The sequence below is a fragment of the Pieris brassicae genome, chromosome 1 (assembly GCF_905147105.1).
Source record: "Pieris brassicae chromosome 1, ilPieBrab1.1, whole genome shotgun sequence".
Classification (NCBI taxonomy): Eukaryota; Metazoa; Arthropoda; class Insecta; order Lepidoptera; family Pieridae; genus Pieris; species Pieris brassicae.
In genome coordinates this window covers 6,413,629-6,440,848 of record NC_059665.1, presented here as the reverse complement: position 1 = coordinate 6,440,848, position 27,220 = coordinate 6,413,629, and the positions used below count along the sequence as shown (strand labels likewise).

At 33.7% G+C, this 27,220-nt stretch overlaps 2 protein-coding genes across 2 annotated transcripts; both read left to right on the top strand.

Moving 5' to 3' along the window:
• Positions 1–12,829: 12,829 nt before the first annotated feature.
• On the top strand, positions 12,830–14,929 carry LOC123710220. The gene is made up of 3 exons (XM_045661989.1): positions 12,830–12,889; positions 12,979–13,124; positions 13,565–14,929. Exons 2-3 carry the CDS (start codon positions 12,987–12,989, stop codon positions 14,564–14,566), a joined length of 1,140 nt encoding a protein of 379 aa, XP_045517945.1. The 5' UTR covers positions 12,830–12,889; positions 12,979–12,986; the 3' UTR covers positions 14,567–14,929.
• Positions 14,930–16,334: 1,405 nt separating this feature from the next.
• On the top strand, positions 16,335–23,453 carry LOC123714154. The gene is made up of 3 exons (XM_045668325.1): positions 16,335–16,681; positions 20,195–20,415; positions 22,447–23,453. The coding sequence occupies exons 1-3, from the start codon at positions 16,564–16,566 to the stop codon at positions 23,329–23,331; spliced, it is 1,224 nt and encodes a 407-aa protein (XP_045524281.1). The 5' UTR covers positions 16,335–16,563; the 3' UTR covers positions 23,332–23,453.
• Positions 23,454–27,220: the final 3,767 nt, after the last annotated feature.

The window sequence follows — 27,220 nt, the reverse complement described above, 5'->3', positions numbered from 1 at the left end:
AAATTAAAAAATCTGTGGCGTTACAAACTTTTTAGGTCTGGGCCTGGATTTCTGAATCTGTTTCATGATCATTTGTCTTATAGGCAAGAAGGTGAACAGCCTCCTGTGCCTGACACACGCCGTCGATTTTTTGGGTCTAAGGTTCTAAGCAAGCCGGTTTCCTCGCGATGTTTTCCTTCACTGTTCAAGCGAATGTTCAAATATGACTGGATTGAGTAAAACACTTCTAGCAAAGGCTATTCGAACATAAGATTAATTAATATTTTCTTGAAAATGAATTCCTAACATACTAAAACTACCCTAATAATAGTAGGTATTGTACATTCAACCACGTTGAAAATGAAAATCCAACAAGGAAGTTACTTTGATTAATTTTAGCGCTATCTTATCAAAATGAATTTTTATAGTTGTATTGATTTCAGTAAATCTACTAAAAAGTTATTAAAAGGGATATAATAATAGAGAAAACAATGTTACACTAATGTTAGGAAGAGAGAAGAAGACTGTATCTGTATGTTTGCTTTTTTGTTGATGATAAACTGATAAGTAAGACATTATTTGAGTGCGAGTAGAACATAATAAACAGATATAAACGTAATGAATTATTTAAAATAAAACAATATTTACGTTTGAGTACTCGAATTTTTATTAAGAAAAGGAATTATTGCTAATTATAGCAATAAGGAATTATAACTGCGATAGTGATACTATATAAATGTATATTATTTTTATCGACTTTTAATTAATATTACTTTAAAAAATTTGTTATCTTAAGAAAACCAAACAACTTTATTATTGCATAAATAATAATAACTTTACATATTAAAATATTATGATATAAAACCTGAACCATTTAAAAGTATAATTTACGACTTTGTTAGTATTATATATTTTAACAATTATTTTTACTTGGCTCGTGTAGACAATTTAATGGTCGTTTAATTCCTGTAGCGAACCTAGTTTAGTCTGTATTTCTGATAATACAAACACTTTACTACGTGTACGTTACGTGGAATATTTTATATATACATATATCTGATACCAGCTGTCTGTTCTTAGAGTCGTTCATTAAATTATCTCTATAATTAAAGAACGTAACTCAACTGCGAAATTAAAGTTATATAAGTAAAGTACATCTGCCTAAGTCAGTCGTATAACTTTTGGTAAAAATTTAAAAAGTCCTCTAAAAACTTTTTAAATCTTTACAAAATAATAATTAAATGATAATTGGTTAGCGTAAATAAAACCCTACATCCGGATAGAGGTATAAAACATAATAAACTTTTGTTTCATTACACACTATCATTGCCTTTTTCGTATAGTTTAATTTTAAAAAAGAACGCAAATATTTCAATGTGAAAGCCTTCGGGCTAAATTTAGCATTAAAAAGTATCGATTGTGCGTGTCGAAATGCCTGTTCGATAAACTAGTTTTTAGGAAGAAATTTAATAATTGGAATCATAATTTAAATATAAATTGGATTTGTATAGGACTGATCCGTACAGCCTCCCTGCATTTTTTTGAATTAACTTATTATTTACCTTTTATGAGGATACAAAAAGGTTTAGATTTACGTTTGATACTTTGCGAATGCCAGTTTATTTGTTCATACGACGAAGGAAAATATCTTGGGAACCTTTTAAAAAAACCAGGCATGGTTTAAATTCAAAAATATTAGGCCAATACCAAGAAGCTACTGTTTTAATAATCTTACACAATTTAAAAATGCAATTCTCTATTTAAAAAAATCCAAAAAAGATGGGAATAATTTCGAATATATTGTTTTAAAATGGATGAAACACACATATGTATCAGAGTTACGGTTACCCGACACAAGTGTAGAGAATTATATGAAACATTTAAGGATAAATAAAATACAAATATAAAGCTATAAATTGTATACTTATATGTTAATCGGTAATTTATTTTTATTGCCTTCGAATGGAGGTTATATTGGTGTATTTTTAATAATTACAACTATAAGTCGGGCCGTCACGTTTTTAATTATTTTCGAAGTGAATGTGTGATGCACGATGCAATTAAGATTAATGTGTAGGTGTCAAAATAGCTTTAAGGTGTTTATATTATAATTTTTAATTAGATTTATATCATCTGTGGGTGATTGGTAATTATAGCTGAATTCGGAATTTTGGATTCGATTTATAGCAAAACCATATTTGGTTAAGTTGAACGGTAGAGAAGCTTTGCTTACCTGTATTACGAAAAACCAGTTAGTGATGTCCCAGGTTGGGGAATAAGGTTAACTGATAACCATGACTATGCAATTAAAACAGGTAGCAGGAACCTATGCTGTATTCCAACGTTTATCTCTACCAAAATTCATCAAAATCAATCAGTGAAGTCGGTCTTAAAAACCAATAGCGTTTGTTATTTGCTTCAAACGTATTTCGTCTTCGATCTTTAGACCTCGATTAAACGTTGAACCATGTAAACTTGGTTTAATGAGAATGGCGATGTTTACAAATGTATATCTATATCAAGATTCATATAAGCGGTTGTCTATAATAGACTCGTGCTTAGTTCGAATTTGGCTTTAAAAACATCTCGTCTATAAAAAAGGATAAACATGAAGTGGTATGATGAGGATCTTTCGCGTCAAGTCGCACGTCTGGTCGTGAGCGCGGCGCGCGACCCGCGTCACGCGGCAACTGCACGAGCACACAGGGACGTAGTTTAAAATAATTTACAGTTAAATCAACAACAACATTATCATTATTATAGAACTGTCTATGTTAATTAAACTAGAACTGTGTATTTCAAGAACTTGGATAAGGTTGGATTTTGTTCCGTCGTTTGATTGGTATATTAAGATTAATCTATATATTCTTTAATGTTGTTGAGACTTTCGATATTTAGCACATTTTTTACTGCTTGATAAAACGTTTTAGCAGCCGTTAGTTTAAGCAGCCAATGGTAGCCACAATACTGTTAAACAAATGCTACAAAACCCACGAATACGTCCCTGTGCTTAACTCGCTACAGGCGATAGTTTTCCCACGGTCCCAGCCGCATCGTGGCCAAGACTGCCATTTGCATGCCCTCCCCGCCCCGCAACCGCCTACCGCATTACACAACCAATTTAAAAGCCCCAACGCTCTAAATCATTACTTATCACGGATCTGCTATTTCACTTGGTTGGCTAATTTACGGCCAATTCATTAGGAAGATCCGACGCGAGACGATTACTGTGTAATTGGGATGAATTGCGTTCTTTGTTCAAAATACTTATGGTTTCGCCTCAACCAATTCACGAGATTTTCATTAGCTGCATAAATAAAATTGAATCGCAAAATATTATGATAAGAGCAAAACTCGACAACGCCTGGACAAATTCGAGTATATATATATAGGTTTTAAGGGAGAGAAATTAAAAAAAAATACAGGGAACAACCTTAAAATTAGTGTTTTTTCAGGTGTTTGAACGCAACAGTTTGGATATATCATTTTTCAAGGTTCACGTGTTGTCCGTGAAGATAATAAAATTGTCGGGATGCTTGAAGATAATAAAATTGAATAGAATATAATACTAGTATGATAAAATATTGTTTATGCATATGTGAAAGAAACCTCTTGGGTTTCCTTGTTATGTTTGATTTTGTAATTTTGTTATAGGATTTGTAGGCTGCAGTCCTCGTTATTTATTAATGTTGGTTTGTATCCGTTTCGAGTAGCCCCCAAACACCTCAAGGTGGTACATAGACACTTATAAAAAGCGTATCGCGTTGGTTTCGTGTAGGTTTAAACTTTTAGTACAGTAAGAGCTTGCAAGCCTCGCTAACTGTGTCACAAAGACTACAGAGATTGGAGTAACTGCAAGCCTCATGGTTAATGTGTGCATGAATAAACAATGGTAGTAAGTATTTATTATAAAATTAATGGTAAATTTCTGGTATCACATAAATACTAAATAAATAAAACTAGGGCATTCCTGTGTTGTTGGTACCCAAATTTTTCCGAGGTACATGAGAACATAACTAACACAAACAATATTTATATCACTTAATAAATTTCGTTTACTATAGACCACATTTATAGTGTTATATGCTTATAAGCTAAATGGGCAAACAGGCAGCATGCCCAACCGATCTTAAGTAAGTATATAGATTATTGATCCTCCAGCATTCACACCTACAACGCCAGAACGCACACAAGTTTGATACCTGCGTCTTAGGAATTGGAAACTCCACTTTATAGATACACAATAAACCACACATTTTATACTGAGATGTCTCGTTCTGGTGGTATTCAAAGAAACCACAAATTTTCTGTTATAATGTGCATTGTAATGTCTAATATTAAACAAAATGAATATGTCAAAACTACAATATTGGTACGTTTTATAATTAAATTATAATAAAGTTTTATATTATGCGCGTCGTAAAACACAAATTTAACCTTTCCTAGGCATCATGATAATTCATGCAGATATACTAGAATTATGGTAATAAAAACTAAAATATTCGGAACGCGGTGTAAGATTTTCTTTTAATATTGATCTATCTATTTACATAAATTAGTGTTTGCTGATAATAGCACAAAGTATGTTCTTGTTAAGTCTAGAATGTTGAACTTTAATTAATTTAGCATTAAATTTTATTAATTATTAATCTTCTTTTTTAGTCGCATACTTCATTACTAAAGGTCGTGGTGGTGTTGCATGTCTTCCTCCACTCCCTCCTATCTACGGCAACCCTTATTGCCTGTGTACTAAAGCCTATACGGTGGCTTCCAGCGAGTCATCATTATAGGGGTCTCGTGCCTTCCACTCTACCAGTCATCACAACCTTTGATAATACACTGAAGAGGAAAGGTATGTAGAAGAATGTCTATAGACTCCTCAATAAATCACAAAAGAGGAAAGATATCCCTCTCATAAAAGATAATGAGCAACTTACCATAACTGATTCGGCAAGACCTGGCCAACACCCAAACTACATACCATTTGAAACTGTTGAACACAAAGAGATCCAAGAAGACGCGGACGCGGATTCGGTTAATCGGCGGAGCCTAAACGAATCCTAACCTAACCTACCAAATACCATGGGTAAACTCGTCAACATGATCTACAGTTTCAATCCTAAAAAAGCCTCAGGAGGAGATGGCCTGACGAGGGATATATGTGCGGAAGCAATAATGGTACAACCAGACATATCCATAGCAAACAAAAGCTTAACGCTTTTAAGCAAGGAAGAAATATTGAGAACTGTAGAGAGGCAGGCCAGGAAGTCCAACTATATTTGGTCAAAGCACACGCATGAGTCCAGGGAAATGAGGCGGCAGACGCAGCTGCAAAAGAGGCAGCCCTTAACAAGCCAACAGAAAATGCAAGCCATACTATAGCACCTGCCCCATTTCCTATGTAAAACGCTTGCTTAGAGAAACGCAGAGTTACATGGTACATGGTGGGTTCTCGGATTACCTGCATAGGTTTAAGTGCAAGTAGGACCCCACGTGTCCTTGTGACAGACAAAGCATCCAAGACGTTGACACACTTGAGTGCCCGCGGCACGCTCTTGAAAGGCTGGACCTCGAGCAAATAATTGGAGCCGGTAAAAAGACGACGGAGGACTTGTCGCAACTAGCAGAACTCAGTCGCCATTTTGAAAATTATGTGACAATAATAGTCACAAGACTGCTTAGAAGAAATAAGAGTAGATACCTACAATAGAAAATAAATGACAATAGTAACTGTAACTTAAAGTCATCAAAAAAATTTAAATGTTAGTTAGTAACTGTATCATAAACATATATGAAAAATAAAACTCCAAATCCCTAATAGATAGATAGATATTGTATGTGGTTTTATTTGAAGAAGGAATGAAAAAAGATTGATAGCTATTCAACGACTCCGGCAATAAACAGTCGGGTCAGATATTCCGAATAGCGCAATTTAAAAAAAACACACTGAAGAAAGAGACGTTTTCTGAGAATTTACAAATTCGTCCTTTTCACTATACAAGGAATCCTGAGCATCCGCATCCAACACCACATTTCCAGCGCTCCTCCCAACGGATGCTCGCACAGTCAAAGTTTCAGCGCCATATACAAAGGAACACTAGTGTCTCGACGTAATTAATATTACTATTGTTTATAACAGATAAATTAAATAATGTATCTATTTATAATTTAATTAAAATACAACCTTCATGGGCGTTGATTTTCTGACCATCTGTTAGATTGTGTATTTTTCAAATTTGTAAATAAACAATTAGGTTAGTTTGTTAGTTCCAAACTGAGCCGACGTTTTTAGTCAAATACACGACAATCCCTCACTATATTATCCTTCGACTTACGAGGAAATTATCATAGAAAGAAATCTTCATTAGTTTCCTATCAGGTTTCAAACACTGCGTGTCTCATAGTTGAAATTCAAATTGCAAGTAGGCAAACTGTTGTTATCTATGTATCAAAAAAATAAACAAGAAAGCGTGACCTTAAGAAACAAATCTATTTTGTATCGGTAAATATCAATGCAGGTAGATAACATTTATTTACCCCAACGAAGTTAAAAAGCCTCTAACAGTACCAACAGCCATTTGCAACTTCTATAACCAACCATAATATAAACTTTCTTTAAAATAACATTTCGGCACGGTCAAACAGTTCAAACACACGCCAAGCAATAAACAATATCATAAAAACTAAAATAAACGATTCGTAAATAAAACTAAATTACCCCAAATTACGCAAACACTATTTCCTTATTGTTAACTAAAACCAAGCTGAGAAAGTACTGATTTAGCGGTGCTTGTTCGCGTGATGAAAAACTATAAAAAATGAATGAGCTATCGCTGTTTAAGATACAGCACTTCGCGATTTTATTGAGAAACGAGATCGCTTGGTGTTCCCACGCCACGTTTTCCGGCCGCAGCGAATTTTGACAGATAACTATTGAATCACTAACGAATGTAGAGATAGCAGCGCTATCGGTTTTAAACTTCACTGTAGACGATAATAAGCGTCGATGAAAAACGCAGCAGTAAAAAAATACGACACTCGACACACGAGATGGCTTTTACAAAACGAAAACCAGTATCATAATTAATATCAATTATACATTGTCTGCATATGTACATAAATAATAAAGATAGTATCGAAAAGTTGCCCTTCAAATCAAGTAAAAGAGGTTTTTAAATGTCAACTCTGACGCAAAAAGTATAAATAACATATCCAAAATACCTGTATTTTGAAAATTATATTGAAACGAACCGCACTTTTATAAACATGTATTTCGTGGCTGCCTATCGGCTATCGTAGATTCCCTTATGACGGTGATAATCCCGGTGGGTCAAATCATTCATTTAGGATCTGGTTAGTTTACGACTGAAGTTATGTCGCTAAAAGGTGTAGTATTAGTGATACAGAAACAAACTCAAATGTTAGCACAGAATTAGCTAAGGTAAAAAATGTGTGTTGCCGGGACACAAACAGTTAACAGTTAAAAAGAGCAGTGTTGGCCTAGTGGCTTCAGCGTGCGTCTCTAATCCCTGAGGTCGTAGGTTCGATCCCCGGCTGTGCACCAATGGATTTTCTTTCTATGTGCGCATTTAACATTAGCTCGAACGGTGAAGGAAAACATCGTGAGGAAACCGGCTTGCCTTACACCCAAAAAGTCGACGGTGTGTGTTAGGCACAGAAGGCTGATCATCTACTTGCCTATTCAATTCACAAACGATCATGAAACAGATACAGAAATCTGAGGCCCAGACCTAAAAGGTTGTAGCGCCATTGATTTATTTAAAAAATGTGTGCGTGTACTAGTGTACACACGTAAGAAGTGAAACTTCTTTATGACCTTATTTTGCAAATAATTATCTACTATATGCAACTTTACAGAAATTACAGGGTTAATAACAATATAGGTTAAATAAGAAAAAGTTTAACAAAAGGCTCATATGAATACAAATAATACAACATACATTAATTGTAATAGAATTATTACTATCATTGTTATCGTTATTATATATTTTTGTTATTAAAGGCTTTGAATCAACCGTGGTATGGACAAGAAAAAGATGGCGCGTAACGGGAAAAATGTGACGCGTAACGGAATGATGTGACGCGTAACCAAAAAATGTGACCGATTTTTTTATTTTTTTAACAGGCTATTCAAAATTGAAAACCCATTTTTTATCAAATTGTCTACACAAAGACTAATATTTTAAAACCCAATTTACAAAAATGGATATTTAACATAAGAAAGTGTCCAACTAAATTCTTAAATAGTGTTTAAAACTTTCTTTGTTTGCAATCGCTACAGTAAAAAAGTGCGACCATCAATTAAGCGGCGCCGTGGTGTATATCAGTACTAGTTTATTACTAGTCAACTAGTCGCGGAAGGTTCTAGCAATGTGTGTAAAAAACCAATTAGCTTGTTAAGGTAAGCCGCGTGCGCATGAACTGACAGTGTGTTCATTTTTAGACCACCGCGTTGCTTATTTGCATTCTATTTTTTTTATATAAAACAACGGACAGGAGGCTCACCTGATGTTGAGTGATGCCGCCCATGGACACTCTCAATGCGAGAGGGCTCGCGAGTTTATTGCCGGCCTTTCAAGAATTGGTACGCTCTTTTCTTGAAGGACCCTAAGTCGAATTGGTTCGGAAATACTACAGAGGCGCAACATAGCGGTGGTGCGCGGCAAAGATTGCCTTGAAAAACGCTCAGTCGTGGAACGTCGGAAGTCGAGGTGATACGGGATCTATATGCCTACAGCCTGATAGATTAACAATAAAATTATTTATTTATGAACACTTCGTTGCATATACAAAAAATACAGTTATTATATTTCTTGGCGGCCTTATCGCTTTCGAGCGATCTCTTCCAGGCAAACTATGTGAGAAGAAAAATTAAATAAGGCAAGCGCAAGAGCTGCAAAAATACGCAATTAATTTAGAAATAATTATCACAGAATCAGACAGAAATTAGTTGCTTTTTTTTAATATTTTTTATTTGAAAAATAGAGACAATCATTACTGGTATTTAAATAAACAATGACTGCAACGAATTATATACTGTAATAGTAGCTAAATTGCGAGAGATTGTATAACTATAGCTTTGCCGTCTAGACAGGCGATAAAATGATTATGTCACTATGATTTGTGGTATGATTAGATCTAATATTAAATTAAATATACTTTCTTTTATGCTTCTTCTCACAATCATGAACTAATATTATAAATAGTTTTTAATTTAAAACAGAGATACATTTATTTATTAGATAAGATTATCCATGTATTGGGTGAAACTTTTACCCGTTTACATGATTTTCTATATAAATTGTACTCGCAGTTAAATTACATATTAGTTGTTTGGAAATTTTCTATAACTTGAATTCAATTAGTGTACCATAGCATACTTACTTTAGTTAGACAAAAAATATCAGTCATGTAGCGACACTTACAATCTACGGCTACAATCACTGCGATCACGTGATACTCTGAAACGCGCTAACAAAGTTGTTCCAACCGCTAAGGATATATTCAACCTAGCCAATGGAACCTTCAAGCAGTAAGTGGTTAGACTGGCCGAGGATCATACTTACAGGATATCCTCCCTCCAAATTATTTTGTATATTTCTTCAGGATAATTTATGCACACACAAGCATGTACTCTTATAACATTTCTATCCCATAATTCTAATAGGACGGATGTTGAAACAACCACAGTATTGCGATATCAGGTAGCTCTTAAAGGTAGGGTCTAAACATCAAAATACAATCCTTTTTTGACACACGGGTGTCACGAAAACTTAGCGCAAAGTTTCGAACTTAATCTTATTCTAATATCGCCAGCTAACTTAAACACACTATGTACACATATCAAGTCAATACTATGGATAAGGGTACTCAAACAAATGCACCTCAAAGAATGTCTATTTACATTCAGAATTCTAAAATATTCGTCGACGAAGCTCTTTAAGGCATGATAATATTCACATTTGTTTAGATAAGCTACATTCTGCGGGCGATACTCAAAGATTATTGTCTTCAATAGTGTGAGAACACATGAGGTGGTTAATTTCCCACGCGTGCCAGACGAGATAAACAAAAACGCCCGCGCAAACTAATGAAGCAATTATGTTATTACCGTTGCGACTTATTAACAATCCAATAGTCAATATTTGGTAAATCGCTGACCACAAAAACTAATGAGGTGTACTTTTAATGAGGCGAAATTCAATACAAAAACTTATAATAATTATTTGCTTACGTACACACATAATGGACATCTTAATGTTGAAACTTTCGCCATGAAAAATATACAGACTATTCGAAATTAAAACAATATTTCTGCAATTCTTAACCGCTATTTAATAATTGTATTTTTCGATATTGTTCTTTATTCATATTATTCATAGAAATATTTGTTCCACGTGGTGGTCTGTGAACTTTGTTTTCCCGTCTACTAGGGCCATAGATAGTGTCCAGAGTGTCTAGATTTTCATAAATAAAAGATCAACTAAGCTAAGATAGTTTAATAAATGTACATTTTGTCAATATGTTCAGTCAAGTGTATGTAGCTGCCGTTTTGATCTAATGTTTTATTTATTTTGATATCTATTAAGTATTTTTGCTTTGGTTTTCCTCAATGCTTTACCATTTGTGTCAAATATCATATCCGTGTCAACATTTAAAATTCCTAACACAGTGTTTTTGTGGACAGATCGTGATCTGTTTGCAGTTAAATTTTACAGTTTGGGGTAATCAATGAATAATAATTTAACTTGGCAAACTATTGAATTGTACTATGAGATATACTACATTTAAAATATATAGATTTAACGTGCTTCGTTTCAAAATTACACAATAAATTGAAGTTGTCGTTGTGATTAAAAATTGAAATTATAAGTAGTAATTTGTTTAGGATCGGAAATATATTATTATACATTTGCTAAATTTTTACAAACTATATTGAATTCTGACATAATTTTCTATTGTAAAAACGATCTTTCAAAAGTAAATAAGTATACATTTATTAGAAAAATAATTAGATTTTGCAAATTCTTATTCAAAAAACTTCGTTCGTGTCATCGCTTTGTTTAGTCTAAGCCCTTTCCGTCTGTCGATAAATCTTTGTTGACGTTTCATTGTAGACGAAATAATGTACCCAGATCCTTATCGGAGGAAGTAATAACGGTTAAAGAAAGCAATATTTATATCACTATTTCTTGTTAAAAAAATCTTGCCAAGATTATAATGGACATCTGATACATCGCCAGCTCTTCGAAATTCAAATCGTACACAAGTAATAAAGAAAACAATTATTCCGCATAGACGTGTTAGTTAGAATTACCAAAGACAATTTATGTAATTTTTTATTTACTTTTAAAGTTACATATTTATATATATATATAATATTTACGGATGCTCCTGAATGTTTTACGACGAATGTACAAGAATCTTTTTCTCGTCACAACGTTTTAGAACACAGAAACTACTATTTTTTATTTATTTCTTTCTTTAGTTGTAGTTTAATACTTCATACATATTAACAACAATACATAACTTTTAAGTTGTTCTTAAATATTTATAGTTTATGTATTGAGTTTAAAACCAATATGTGTAACTATAAATGCATTTTATAATTTAATGACGGTCCAAGCATGACAATGAAAAGGCGACCCACGCTGAAATTAAAAGAAGTGCGGCTCGCGCCATTTTTACCTGGCCGGAAAAAAAATCGGGTAACATTCGAATTTCAAATGCGGGCTTCGTCCATTTGTCGTAGGGATTTTGAAGTTTTTGTTTGGTTTGAATTCCGAATATCAGGCGGTGTTTAAGATGTCTATTGTAATAAAACAGTTATTTCATTCTTTTTCAACTTAAATTGCAAACGGTAATTGTTTATTGTTTCAAGATAAAATCTTTAAGTTGCCGCCTTTTTTTTAAATGGCATTAGAAGTTGATAACTGTTTTGTCGGTTTTGCTTAAACGTTTTTTATAAATTTGTGTTGTTTATAAAAATGGAAAACAAAATTAGTCTTATTACTGTTTTAACTAATCATTCATCTTATGTTAAATTATGTTAACTGTATGGTTTACTTAAATATTACTTTCCATAATTACAACATTAGTACGAAAAATGAACTTGTGAATAAAGGAAAAATATATTGGTATTTGATTCGTCATTATGTCAATAAATTTGTCATAGAAAAACCACATTCATCACTATTTACGTATTTGTAAATTGACAATACGTACCGATATCGTTCCGAATGCTGTCATGGCCATTTACTTCGCATAAAGTACTCTTACATACGTTATTGAAATCTGAAGCAGAAAAAAATTGGATGATATTTCATACTAATTACGTACAGTATCCTGTAGGCCCTGGGAAAGTATTTTACGCGTGCACGTAATTTAATCGGTTGCGCTATTACGAAATTAACAAACCGGTATTTAATCGCACAATTCTTTGATATTAAGGATAATCGTACAATGGTCTTCCACTATTTTCGCAAATTTAATGAACAATCATTTGAATTTGGAAACAACATTTAACAATTTACAGAAAACATCTCGTGGTTCGTTATTGTTCAATCGATATTGTCTTTCGTGTAAGTGACTGACGCTCATGATCATTACTAAGCAATCAAAATGTCGAGTAAATAATGTAAGATATTCGTGTTTGTATACTTAAGTTGTGTTTAAATTGTACAATTTGCAACTGCGACTCCCATAAAGATGGGTAATAAGCCGGCCGAGTGCCACACGTGCGTGCTATGAATGGCGTAGGGCCGAGAAGGGCAGGGCCTGAGGAAGGGAAGGGATAAGGCTTTTTTCAGGCAGTACATACCGGCGCGCGCTCGGGAACGCGCGTGTCGAAAATTGCTTGCTTTCAATTCAATTCTGTGATCGCGTCAAGGTTAGATTTCAATTCCATAATTTTCTATTAATATTCATAGCGGTGTTAATTTGAGTTGAATATTATAATTCATTAATTGTGTTTTGTAGATTGCATTATGGCGTCTGACCCGGCACCGTTATCAAAAACTGCAAAATATAAGAAAATAACGAAGCCACTTTTGGAACGAAAACGTCGCGCGCGCATCAATCGCTGCTTGGATGAACTTAAGGATCTCATGGTTGGAGCTTTGGAGGTGAGTTCGTGTTTCAGATCACTTATTTCAACAAAGTAAACAGCTCGGTTATAGTTTTTAACAAAATCATTTTTTTTGTTTTTACTTTATATATTTTCTTTTCGTCTAGAGTATATTTTTAAAAGTAGATCCAATGTAGTAAAAAGTTAAATATAGTATAACGTAAATGTAAAATTGCATCTTGAAAAAACCTAATTTTGCCCGTCATTGAAAGAGCAATCCATCTTCCATTCACACGCCATATATTTTTATCACGAACCGGTCGTCCTTCTGTTTATGAAACTGTGCCTTTACCGAGACCAGAAACAGGTATGCAAAAGTTAAAGCCCATTAATAACGAGCAACTCATTGGTACAGTTATATTAATGTGACGTTCACCCTTGTAACGTGAGAAACAAGCGCACCTGTTTAATAAGACTTTGTTTTGTTTTTTTCAACAGATAGACGACGACAACCTAAGCAAGTTGGAAAAGGCAGATATCCTTGAATTAACCGTTAATCATCTTACAAAGTTGCACAGACCGAAAGACCCAATTCTAGAAGCGAAAAAATTCCAAGCCGGCTTCGGACAGTGCGCCGCGGAAGCATGCAGATTTATTATGTCCGTGCCTGATTTGGACTCTAAAGTCAGTCAGAATTTAATCAGTCACCTATCAACGTTAATAACCGCTCAACCTTTGACCATACAAGTACCTGAGAGGCCCTCGTTCTCTCCACCAACGTCGCCTTCATCTGTTTTATCAGACCGACAACATTATTACAGTGACCACGATAGATCTTCATCAGACGCCGAAGACTCAGTATATGCCGTGGAAGGACCCGCTAAGCAGTGGGCCTATCCTAAACACAACAAGCCGGTTAGTCCACCAGGTCTTTTAACGACAGTAGATAAACTTGTTCCACAGCAAAACGACCCTACAATACACCGAAATGGAAGTTACTTTAATCGAGTTCCGGCCGAGGCCAAAGATGTAATCTTGCAAAAAATAAGACAACACATTATGGACAAGCGTGGTAATGAAAACATAAATAGCGAGGTGAACGAATTACCTGTTGAGCATAAATACTTGCCTCGCGACGAAATGTACCGCAACGACTACACATATTACTCACCGAATTACTCAAGCGATACCTTAGACTTGAGGAAAGTTCGATCGCCTCTGAAGTCATCGCCGGAATATTCTCAGGATACACGATCCGCTAAAGAACCTGACTCCAATGTGGAAAGTAAGCCAGCGGTTCCGGAACACTGCGAATCACCAATGGATTACAGTAACTTACCGCCTAAAAAGAAGAGGAAATTAATCGAGTACCAGGAGTACAAAAAACAAGAAGAGGCAAGGCGGCAGCAAGCTTTTTATGCGAATAAAAAAGATAGCTCATGTGAAGGACCACCGCGCTCGGATCAAGAATTAGATGCGAACAAGTGGCGCCCGTGGTAATTGTTCAAGTTTTTTGCCATTGTGATAAATAACTCTTCCATTTCAAAGCTTTAATTCGTTTTAGTGTAGTAGTAGTTAGCGTAAGTCACTTTGTGCCTTGTTTACGAGTCTATTATGATAGCAGTGCCATGTTTATTTTGATCTCGTCTTCCTTTAAATGTTTTCTGTAATCGGAGTCTTCCCACGTTTTACAATTAGCCCCAGTTTACTGACTTTTAATGGGTGGTTTTCTCTTAACCATTAGAAGGAAAACTCAATGTTAAAAGTCAGTCAACATTGGCATTAGTTTAAGATATTGTAACATTAGTTATAAAATGCATTTTTATTTGTGTGATTTATAGTTATCATAAATGTTATGTTATAAAGTCGATAATAAATAATTTATAAAAAAAAAACTGAATTTTTAAATACCATTTATAGCCTGATACTACTTTTATATATAATTCTATCCAAACTTATTACTTTAACCGCTAGAGTTTTATAATCATATATTTCTTAAGTCTACTTATGACGTTTCATTGCCTGTAAGTATCGGCAGTTACTTGACTACGACACGTAACATACTAATTTCTACCTCATAGAATGGCTTGACTACTAAATATACATACGAGATAAATTTTGTATTGTTTATGCATATTTTTTTTATTTACAACAATATAACTAGGCAAGATGACACCTATCAAAACGAAGTCAAACCATTTATGATTCTGGATATTTTTTTGCTTGAATAAAAGTTTCCCAAGAATGTAATAATATGTTTTAATACTCGTTTATAATTGAAACATTATTTCAAATAAATAATTTTTTTAAATGAGTTAAGATTATATTAGAATTATTTGAAATAAATATAGTATTGTATTATTTAAAGGTGTTGACTATTTAATACCATTGATCGAAAGTCAACTAGCAAGCATCTTTGATATAATTATGGGTTAACTTAATAAAGCATGTATTTCTATTAAGAGTACAGGGTCTGCCATCTAGCGACTAATTCACAAGAATAAATGGGATAAGTCTGCCATCTACATTTTAACATTACAAATAGACCTAGTGTTGACATGTAAGAAGACACGTCGTTTTAAATATAACTAACAGATAGCGCTATTTCACATAAATAAACCATTTAATGGCATTAATATAGTTGTAGTTTTTTTTTAATTTAATATATAAATTGAATAAGAAGATATTTTAAAGGACATTTAAATGCATTTACATTTATTTTTATGTGGGTAAAATCTTATAACTTTTATGTTAAGCAATTGGAGGTTGATAGCGCACTCTAGGTGAAAAATATAACATTACAATAGCAAGAAGTTAAAACGTAATTATATATACTTATTGTCAAATACAAAATAAAACACATAGACATATTATATATCAACCAATGTAATAATAATATATTTATACATACTTATCTTGCATAGGCCTCGATTTAAAATAAACTTAATTGTGAAAATTAAAAAAAAGTACTGTATTAAGTAATGTATAAGAATATGTCTGTATAGTTTTTATTTCGAATAATTTGAAGATATTAAGCAAACATAAACATGTTTAGGTAGTAAAATATTATGTATTTTAATTATAGACCATCTATCGGTAAGAAGTTAATAAAGTTTGGTCTGGTTATCAGTTCTGGTTCGTGAACTATTTTGTATACATCGTGTAATGCTACTCATCGACAGATGGCGCGTTCTACAACAAAACTTACGCACGTAGTAATCGTGCATAAAGTAGTGGGGTACGTCTTCATTCATGATAATCCCGTCGGTCTAGTCAGTAGCGAACAGCGATACGTGGTTTGTGAACGAATGATGTACGCGCAAATAACGAATTAATTCGAATTTCAAAACGAATTTGACAGTTTGTCATCCCTCATTCTTGACATAAATTTTTCCGTGGGTTGTGGCTTTCTTTATTGAACCTGTGAATTAGTGGAGTACGAAATGAATTTTTATTATTGTGAAGTGTTTTTAAGTGAAATGTTGTCTTGAGGGGCAATGCTTGTGGGAGAGCAGTCGCCGGCACCGCGGGTGGTGGCCGGTTTGCGAAAATTACGACCAGAATTGACACCAGGACCAATACCTTCTCCGGCAGATCCTAACCTTAGGATATCAGGTTTGTTATTCTTCCTAATCTAAACTGGTCAAGCTCTTTCTGTATTTTTTACCTTTACTACACCTGACCTCACCACTCATAAGTTATTAAAGGTAAACATACTTTGCTTAGCTGACAAAGTAAGATTTGAATGCTTAGGATTTAAATTAAATATGATTTACTTATTTAAAAAAAAATAGTTTTTATGATAGAAACTATAAATACTATAAACAATTAGGTACCTACATAATGCGTTTTTCATAATTTGCATGTAAACATATTCTTAAGTTAGATAATTTGCTTTGATTTCGCATTCATAGGTCATTCACCCCAGAATATACGAATAACTAATTTTTTAACTTAAATTACTAATTATTATTTTTGGATACCACCCTATTTTAAATATAATCGCCATAAGTATTTACTGTTTATATTATCTAGTAGGTTGTAAATCAAACAAATGCTAAAACCTATTTTGCTTGGCTTAATTTCTAAATCCTCTAAAGCACAATAACCTGTGTGTTATTCGTGAATCCCAATTGAATTAGATTTTATTAAAACGAAAGGGTCAATTGCGACCCGCATCAAACTGTCATCAGGGATTGGATGAAGAAGGGTGGCAAAACAGCTGTTATGAACAATAATTGGACATATAACGAACATTGCTTAACAGCTGTTTGGGCACACCCATTATGACCCAGTTTGGCCGTAGCCATCATTGATTGATGTGCTTTCGAGGAGTATCAGAAGTCTGATATCAATTAGGAACTCTCATCATCAACTAAAACTCAAATTAGAACAAATGCTCATATCGTGTATTATCAATATTTGGCTTCAAGAAGACTTCCAGCTTTTAGGAAATTGACATATTAGGTCCATATATTGTATGGTATTTATAATTATTAAATGTTGTTCCGAAAAGCTTGTCAACTGCTTTTGCATTTTAAAATTTTATTGATCGACGAATCTTGGTAATTACAACGAATTGTTTTAGAACTCAACAACTTTGGATTGCAATAAAATTATAATATTCAAACTGAGCGGTTTGCACATAATCTAGCGTCTCCAGGCGCTCCTGACGCATGTAATTTTTTTTATTAAAGTTATATTTGTGAATTTGTCGAAGCTGGACATTACCCTGGTTAGGTGAAAAGGAAATCCTGTGGCCTCCGATAGTGCTATATGTGACGAAGGCCATGGGAATAGTTCACTACTCTTTGTCCTTCGTTATTTGCTACCGATATTTATATGTTAAATATCTTTTGTCTGAAATAGATATTGAATCTTAGAAATAGGCATAGTAAATGCATTAGCGGTTAAACAATTTATCGTAGTACTTGATCGTACTAAGTAAAATGGATAAGCTCTCAAAAATATAGCGTTATTATCCTTTGGATATAATGTAATGTATTCCTTATAAGTTAGGCAATACCTTTATTCTATAGATTTGAATTTGCCTATTTACTGTTAAAGCTTAGTGCTTGTTCGTGTTTATAAGTAAATTAATAATAGTTTGATTGCAATTAAATCGAATTCAGTTCGATGTTTTATGCATTTGTATGTTTACGCGAGTATTATAATGTTAACCATTTTGAGGATATTCAATAACTGGCTTATCATAAACCACGTTGCCATGTCGTCTGATAACATTGAATTGGCAGTCAAAAATAAAATAACAACATTAAGAATAAAAGACGTTAATTAGCATACTTAGAAATAGGAAGGTCTCTTGATAAAAAGAACAAAGAAAGCACTTTAACTGTATCGACTTTTTGACTATTTTTGTGGGCGTTTAGAATAGCAATGAATCACGGCAATGATAAAGTTATGCATATCAATAACTATTATCAGTTATGTCATAATTTATTTTTAGATCAATGTTAAATATATTGTAACGAAAAAAAGGAGTTTACGGTTACGGTCTTATGTTTAAGGCTTAGTTTATTCCAGACTTTTCTGCATTTGTTTGACTAATATTTTTTTCTGATTATATTTTGATTCTAACGATTATAGTAAGGCCGGTCGGTGTATTAAAAACATGATTTGTATTGAGGAACCTAGGGGGAAGTTATATAATAATTTCGATAATAGATGCACGGATAAACAACGAAATAAACACTTTCACGAATAAAATACTGTTTTAATTTCCACTTATGTTTATAAGTGATTAACATTCAGAGACCCCAATCTTGTTTCATAGAAATAAATCTAAACTGTGTTAGTATACATAATACCTTGACGATGTGGGGATGTTTTTCAACAATAACCTAAAATATTTTATGTATTTGTTTTACAATACAATATACATAAAACAAGGCGACTTTGGGTACATGACATTGAGTATATTTCTGCCAACAAAGATTATATTCCGATGTTCGTTCTTATGAATTTATGTTTGCGTGTTGTGTGTTAATAAAGTAGGTTTATCGAACCGGCTGCCTATGAAATTGGGACGCTCGGCATCTCAATACATAACAAGTTTTATTTAGCACACAATAGGGATTATAATTATAACCTCTTGGTTGTTTATGCTTCACAAAGTAGGTTAAATGGGCTCGGCCGATAAAATTAAAAAAAAACAATTGTCTACTTTATGATTGTTTACAGCCGGTAATGTAAGGAAGAATAACCTTTTCCTACTATAAAGGTCATAAAATAGAGTGCGACTATACAAGAATTACAATGTAGCCTATATAGTAATTATGGCTAGTAAGTAATATTATGTTGACTTAATTTTCTACAATACTAATAAATAGCTTAAACTAAGGTAATGTTCATTAACTCATTGTCTTAGTGTTCTATATTGTTTTGACACTATATTCGTGTGTCCGAGATTCCGCAGTTGCATTTATATCCACTACACCAGGTTTTTTAACTCAAAAGGTTTACTCTTTAGGCGTCTTATTCCTATTGTATCAAGAAGTTTGATTGCCTCAGTATTCACATGGTTATGTAGCCTCTTTAAGTGAGCTAACGCAAACCGTATCGCCGTATTTAGGTCTATATATACATCAAGATCCTTGTGGATTCTTTAACGTTTAATAAACTTTAATATCGTAAAATGTAATCATAGATATTAAATGTCATCTTGGTCACTTCGCAAATTAATAAAAGTGACGCACTCTTTATCTTTTCGAAGCTTATGTGTTTACGTTATTCATATTAAATGCATAGTTAAGCATTAGGCACGCTAATGGTTAGCTATGCTTGACAGTTGACAATAGCTGAAAGAAGTGAAAAAATAGATAATAAACGTATGACCTAAAACATGCTCAACTAAACGACCATCTAAGTAAATATTGTAAATATATAAATTGTTTAGCACTAAAATGTACTGCACTAGTACTGTCTTCCAATAGTAATTGCGATCCCAACTCCAATGTTGAGCTTTTGTACCGCGCATTCCCAAAGTCGCAACTACGCTACTGCGAAATTGCATACGCAACGCAACGTCGGGATCGGTATCTATCTGGAAGTTACAGACTGAGGATAAAGTTCGTGTCAAATAATTATATGTTTTATTTTTGCCCTCAGGTGTTCTAAGACAGTATTACAATGACGATAACGTTTCCTGGGCCTGGGTTCGGTGTGCAGTACGTAGCGGGTGTCTGTTAGCCTGGAGAGATGGTACTATACCCAGGAGACCTGCCGCGAGGCTGCCCCTCAGACATTTGCACCTTCGGTGTGCCCCAAATCTGCTCAACGCCTTCCAGCTCTCTCGTCTTCGGGATGACGCCACCGTCGCCACATTTCAGGTACTGCAATTTAAATATATCTATCTATATCAACAATTCTAGGAAATCTTAATCACCGATTTTAGCTATCAAATAACAAAATTTACGTATTTTTAAAAGAATTTGAAATCATATCTGTGTTTTTATCTTGCCGTGTTTTGTCAGATAGGTGGATAAACGAACATTTCTGTAGAACTCTAGAAAAAACACTCGCTAATCATGAGAAAGTTTTTATACTTACATTTTCCTTCGTATACATTTATTACAATTGTTAATGCGAATAATATATATCTTAATATATTAAAAAATAGCTTTTATTTGTCAGACTGCACATTCCCATATGAACGGATGTAACATAAGTAGTTGACTTAGTATAATAGCTACATTATTTTAAACATAATGCTAACACCATATCGCATTTGCACGTGTGAACTTAATCATCATAATGCAAGTGTTTCTTAACTTATTAGGTTTACTATACATGAGCGAGGCTTTATTTACGTCAATCATATTTACATAAAAGTCGATAAAATTACATTAACCATCTGTCATCTATAAATTTTGAAGAAAAATTACATACGAGTATATCCCGTTAGTTGAGATTCATTGTAGTTATTGGTTAATTTTGTTTATTTACATCCGTTAATCGCGATTTATTTATTAAGTTTTATTCTATCCCAATATTTGCGACTAAATATTTCGTATTAAACGCATGTGGTTAAATGCCCTATTAAAATTTACGAAGTTATTTAAAACGTGAATTTATTGTATAGACTATAGACCAACCCATGTGTCTCATGAAATATGAATTACTTCACTAGAATGTATAATGTTTTATTACCGTTCTTATACTAACAATTTTAATCGAATATTAAAGCTCATTTAAAAGCAAAGATTTAAATTGAAGTACATATTTATATGGGAACAACTACTACTACTAATACTTGATGTATTACGTCAACATTAAGGAGGAAGACAGAGGGGCCGTCTTTGATTTTCTTATTTGGTGATTACATCAACAGTAATTATTTAAGTTTCTACACATTGTCTATGCTTGAAAACGAAATGCATTTTAGATGATTCCTAAATAAGTAATACGTTTATATACTTATATTTTGAGAGCTTTGCTTACTTTTGCTGACAAATCCGCTTACGTAATACTTGAACGGCCCCTATAATAAAAAATACTGAAATTAATAAATGACACAATAAATGTAGGACAGAGCAGAACACATTTTTTACATGACCGTGCCTATATTCAACATTTCTATATTCTTCACAAGCGAATAGATAAACTAGTCATTTTCTTCACGTTACTATTGTAATAACTTACCGATTATTTTTTACTAGATAATCTCATTAGTCGTTACCAAATAAGGTTGTTTTATTGGACCTGCGGTCGAGCCAGTAGAAACGGGGTCATGTTTTTATCTTTTTTCTATGATTGTATGGACAAGTTTTGTACAAAACATTTTTGTCGAATAACCTTGTACGTTCTAGTCGCATAATTGTATTCCATTCAACTTTCTTGCTTAGATTTAATCTATTATGAAGGTAGCTGTAATAAGAACGGACATGAAAATTATTTTAAAAAATATAGAATATCTTTAGATATAATTACCGTATAATTTTGAAGAATAGTCTTAAATGAATAAAATGTCTAGGATCCTATTACACGTTTCGGATATTGTAGGGCTCGGTACAAAAGATACGAAGACTTAAGACCTCGGCTCCCCTTCGTAAGTTCTTTCTCACGATTTACGTTAAATAGACCTCAATAAAGCCCAACACCCGTAAATCATCACTCCATTGTGCGTACCTCTTGATGGCCCTATTTACCATAAGAAGGGCTAGAACGCGAAGGTGTTGATACGTAAGGGAAACACGTTGTGTGCTACAGTTTCTCTATAATAGACATATTATAACTAGTTCTCTCCTTTAATAATACGTCAACTTCTCAATGTGTGTTATATAAAATTATTCAAATTTTACGTCCTCCTAGTACTCAACGAATCTATTATCCCGAATGACTGGTATTTTTTTTTGTTGCAGGCTTGCAATGCGACGGAATACGCCCGATGGGTGCGAGCGCTGTGCGTTGAAATACTTGGACAGACGCCATTACCCCAAGTTAGGTTTCTCGATGTCTTGCCAGCGGCTGACACAAACCATTCTTATCGCAAACCAAAGACAACGCAGCAGGAAACGCCAACGTGTCCTCCCAGACCACCCCCCAGAGCAAGACGGAGATTAATAACTATGTCCGAAACTCATCTACCTCGAAGAGATCATTCACCTGCTGCGACGGATGAGGGCATCGTCGTAGAAGACGACGATTACGACTCATCGTCTGATCGCAGCCTCGACCTATCGCTATCTGTTGATGGACTGAAAACTATAGATGTCATTGACGCACCACAAAAAACCGAAATAAAATGTGACAATTGCAGTAAACTTAGCAAAAGTCCTCGTCACACACTTCCCAGAGCAAGGTCGACTGATACAGAATTAGGACGACACCGATATCTAAAACGCTGGGAGGGCACGACAGGTGGGGCAGAAAGGGGGAGGTATGCCATGGAAATGGCTAGGCGGAAGACGGCATCCCTAGAGAACCGTGCAAGATCATGCTCACCAAATTCTCATGAAGTAGTATCAAAATATGTCCCGGTAAGAGAGAGGCGGGCGTTGTTCGAGTCATTGTCACAGACTGGGGGCAGCTTGGCGCGGAGTAGTGAGCAGCTGGCTCGGCCAGTGGTTGTGACGGAGACTCCTCGGCGGGCGGCATCATTACACGACCTTCAGGCACCTCCGACGAGGTCAGTTAGCGACTTGAGGCAATTCTTCGAGGCGGTGGCGCGCGGTGCGGGTTGCTCCGACGCGCGTTTTAGCGCCAATCCCGTGCCGCGCGCCTTCGTATCGCTCACGTGCGCTTGACCGATTTTGTAAATATTGTATAGACTCACGGTGTAGACCACCGCTGACAGAAGTCGTTTGTTTTAAGACTGTTAAAGTATTGTTAAAGTACCTAATATAAATAAAGATGTATTATTATTCTTTGACTTTTTTACTTCATATGTTTCTGTAAGGCCTACTTTCCTTTAGATTACATTAATTGATAACATACTGTGCATTGTCTTTCTATTGTTCCGAACGTCCCCTAACTCAGGGCTCTGATAATTGTGTATGAGAGAAGCGATGAACTTTTTGACGATAGTACATCGTATAAATGTCATTGCTCAAAAGGTCGCGCTGTTAGTCCTTCACACGATCCCATACTGTTGCAAAACATGAAACACCTTCACTTTAACCTCTACTTTTTCTAATACATTGTACTCGTAATTGGATTCATTGTTATGTGATTGAATGGAAATTTCTCAATAAGGACGTAGGTGAATATTGAAAGTGAAATCAATTGAACTTGAGTGACATTGTTTAGCAGAATATTAATAAATTACTTAAGAACATATCCTTACTTGTCTGTGGTTGACAGAGTAATTAGCGTTGTCTTGTATGTGTTAATTATGCTTTTGATATACAAAAATTGATATTAATTATTCAAGACATTATTTACCGGAATTGTTATTCCATAGAGATCCATTCTATAATCCTGATACAAAGAATAAGTTTATAATAAAATGTGTGCCTAAGCTGTCAAGCAAGAGTCACTTATATCTCGTTAAACAACTTTCTCGATACAGATCCATATGAAAAAGTAATACTATTTTATTAATACCTTTCGAAGAAATGTGAAGAGCTTTTTAAAAGTTCGATCTAAAAACTATAAATCATTTACTTTCGCTTACTTTCTGATAAAATGTTTAGCCGTCGACCGCGGTGTAGTCAGCCCGTAAAAAGTATTGTACATATCTAAAATAATTGTCAAAATCAGGTTGACATTGTAGACTGATAAAAAATTACCTTAGAGTATAAATAATTTCGCAGTAGTGATATCAATACACTTCGATATTCACCAAGGTCATTTTGTCCTTTGTAAAACTGTCTAAAATTACTGCATTCTGACTCTGTATAAAGTGTAACTTATTCCAGTAGTGAATAATGTTAATTATTAATAATTTGTTTTAGTTTTGAAACCGGGTTTATACAACCAAGAGATCTATACATATACGACTGTTAAGTTTAATTGCTATGAGTTGTACTCGACTTGGTAGTAAAGATCTATTGTCTTATGGTCTTACTATAAAAAAATCTTAGGTAAAGAGGTATTTTTTATAGAACAGGGGGAGAACGGGCAGGAAGCTTTAATAATATCGCTCTTAGCCAAACTAATATGCTGCAATTCAATTCATTTTTGTCTCCATAATACCTACTCGCCATGATTGAATTAAAATGAAATTAGACAAAAGTTAGAGGACACTTAGTGTTTTTGTATTAAGGATATAAAATGTCTAAATCAAAACACAATACCATATTTATATCGTATTGTAGTCAACTATTGAAATTATAGTGAAGACATCACACACTAAGACAAAATCAAATCTACCATGATTGATTTTGGATCAATTTCCGTATAACATAAATAGTATGAGAGCTTGAATAGAAAATAGTTATACTTACTGTGTCCCGTACACACTATAAATGCTATAAACGTTCGTTATAACATTTATAATATTAATTATTATTAGTGTATAACCATACATTTGTATGTAACAGTTAAAGTTTTAATTAAATGACTTTAAATCGTTTTCTGTGAATGAACAAATCTGATGGCTGGAATCATATTTATAACAAATAGAATCGTAAAAGCAAGTAAAATAAGGCTACGAGGTTATAAAAGGCTATAATATAGGTGATCAACTTTCAGAGACCTTACCGTAATGCAAAAAAATCTATGCTGCCATTGTAACAACGGTCAATTGTGTGAAAAAATAACGGGTTATTAAATATATTTTGACCTCGTGAGTAACTGTACTGACTTCTTGTCTCCGCAAACATCTACGATATGCAAATTGTTATATTTTACTAACCTACAATAGTTAATTTATTTTTTAAAGTAAAAAATACATTTATTTGTATAGTATTATAGCGTTATCGATTAACAACTTTTTCTAGTAGGCCATGGCATTGCATTTGTTTCTCATATCTTGCTGCCTTTACTATATTTCCAGGCCCATATTATATTTTAATTTAGTTTTTCTGCGTCACCTTCAATGTTAAATTGAAAAAGTATTTATTGGTGGTTTGACCACTATTGTAAACGAAAATTAATATTTCATTTAGTTTCACTTTCAAGAATATTCCGGTCCTTCTTTACACATAGACAAATTAATGTATGGAGTGATAATTGTCAGTACTCGAGACAGATGTAAGTAAATTGTCAATTATCTGTAACTGCATAAAGACGTGTCAGCTGCAATTATTGTTAAGTTTAATTATACATTGTTAACAACTATAAATAGCATGTTTGCAATTGTTTCATTGCATTTTTCTCTGAGTTAGTAGTCGCTTGCTTATGTTTGTAAGAGTTAATTGCGTTTTCCTATAGAATCTCACCCAGGTCGGAGTTTTTCTTCACCGTATAATGGAGTGTAACCCACAGCCAAGACTCGATCCCACGGCTTCGGACTCTTCACCCAGCAGTCAGCAGTTAAAATTGGCTCTCTTTTCTCTTTTAGCTAGAACTTAAATTAATTTTATATAAAACTATTTATAGATAGCGATTTTTAAGTCACTATAGAAAGAGTCCTATTTTGATACAATAAACCGCATTCGTCAGATAGGCTTCCCCATTAGTTAACTTTTTAATTAACCTTTTATTGTGTTATACAATTATTAATAAATTCATCAGTCTACGTCTTTCAACTAAAGTACTATTTTGTCCCTTTCTATAAAACTGTATTTACTTTGTGATTAATAGAGACAAATCAGTACGTTAAAACAGTGCAATTGGATAGATTATTTATGAATAAGGGTTCCGCTTATAACAGTGCATTAGGTATATGAACAAATATACCTATTGCAAAAATATCAGCATCAGCTTGATTTTAAAAATCGAAACTACGTTCAATCTAGAACTAGCAATTTCTGAACTGGTAATATTACAAAACGTTTTTTAAATATTGCAACCCACATTACTTGCCTAATTCGTAGCTAATTAAAAATCGAATTTCACCGTGTTTAAAAATGTTGTTTTACTGTAGCTGGTTTTGAAAATGGAATGCGGCCGTGTCAAATGGTAGCGACCACATGTTAGATTGGTAATAAAGAATGATTGGACAAAGCATTAGAAAAAAACATGAAAGGGCGCCGAGGGATGATACAGGTAGCGTAAGACATGATTGAGCATTGCTTTTGTAGAAAAATTTATATCACACTATTTAAAATAATGTTTTGTCCAAATTATTACAGAAACAGAAAACATTATATGTCGAAGTACCTTAAATTCAAGCATGATCAATACTTAAATTTTATGGTGTAATATAACAGCTAATGTATACATTATAAACGTATGGTTGGTGTTATTACATAAGGTGGCGTTAATAGATCAATGTGTAATTCTAACTGGACAATCTATAAAATTACTTTTAAAGAAATCGGTAAGAAGATATTTCATATAGCTACTTTATGTATCTTGGCGTACTGATTCGATTTTGGAATTTGAAAAGAATATTGAGAATTTGAACTTGAAGTTTGTGATAAGTAACTTCTTAGTACAAGTCATTCCATGGATGAAGCGTTGCTAGCATTTTTGAAATGTCAAAAGATATGATTGTCAATCTAGATTTAGATTATTTTTTTGGATTCTGATATAAGCTCAATGGGGGCTGTCACACAACTTATCAGCATACATTGATCTGTTTATTAT

Excerpts from the sequence above, each read along its gene's own strand:
- LOC123710220 (XM_045661989.1), top strand. The coding sequence starts at position 12,987 with ATGGCGTCTGACCCGGCACCGTTATCAAAAACTGCAAAATATAAGAAA. Across the intron at positions 13,125-13,564 it reads TCATGGTTGGAGCTTTGGAG|ATAGACGACGACAACCTAAG; the intron begins GTGAGTTCGTGT and ends TTTTTTCAACAG.
- LOC123714154 (XM_045668325.1), top strand. The coding sequence starts at position 16,564 with ATGCTTGTGGGAGAGCAGTCGCCGGCACCGCGGGTGGTGGCCGGTTTG. Across the intron at positions 16,682-20,194 it reads TCCTAACCTTAGGATATCAG|GTGTTCTAAGACAGTATTAC; the intron begins GTTTGTTATTCT and ends TTTTGCCCTCAG. Across the intron at positions 20,416-22,446 it reads CCACCGTCGCCACATTTCAG|GCTTGCAATGCGACGGAATA; the intron begins GTACTGCAATTT and ends TTTTTGTTGCAG.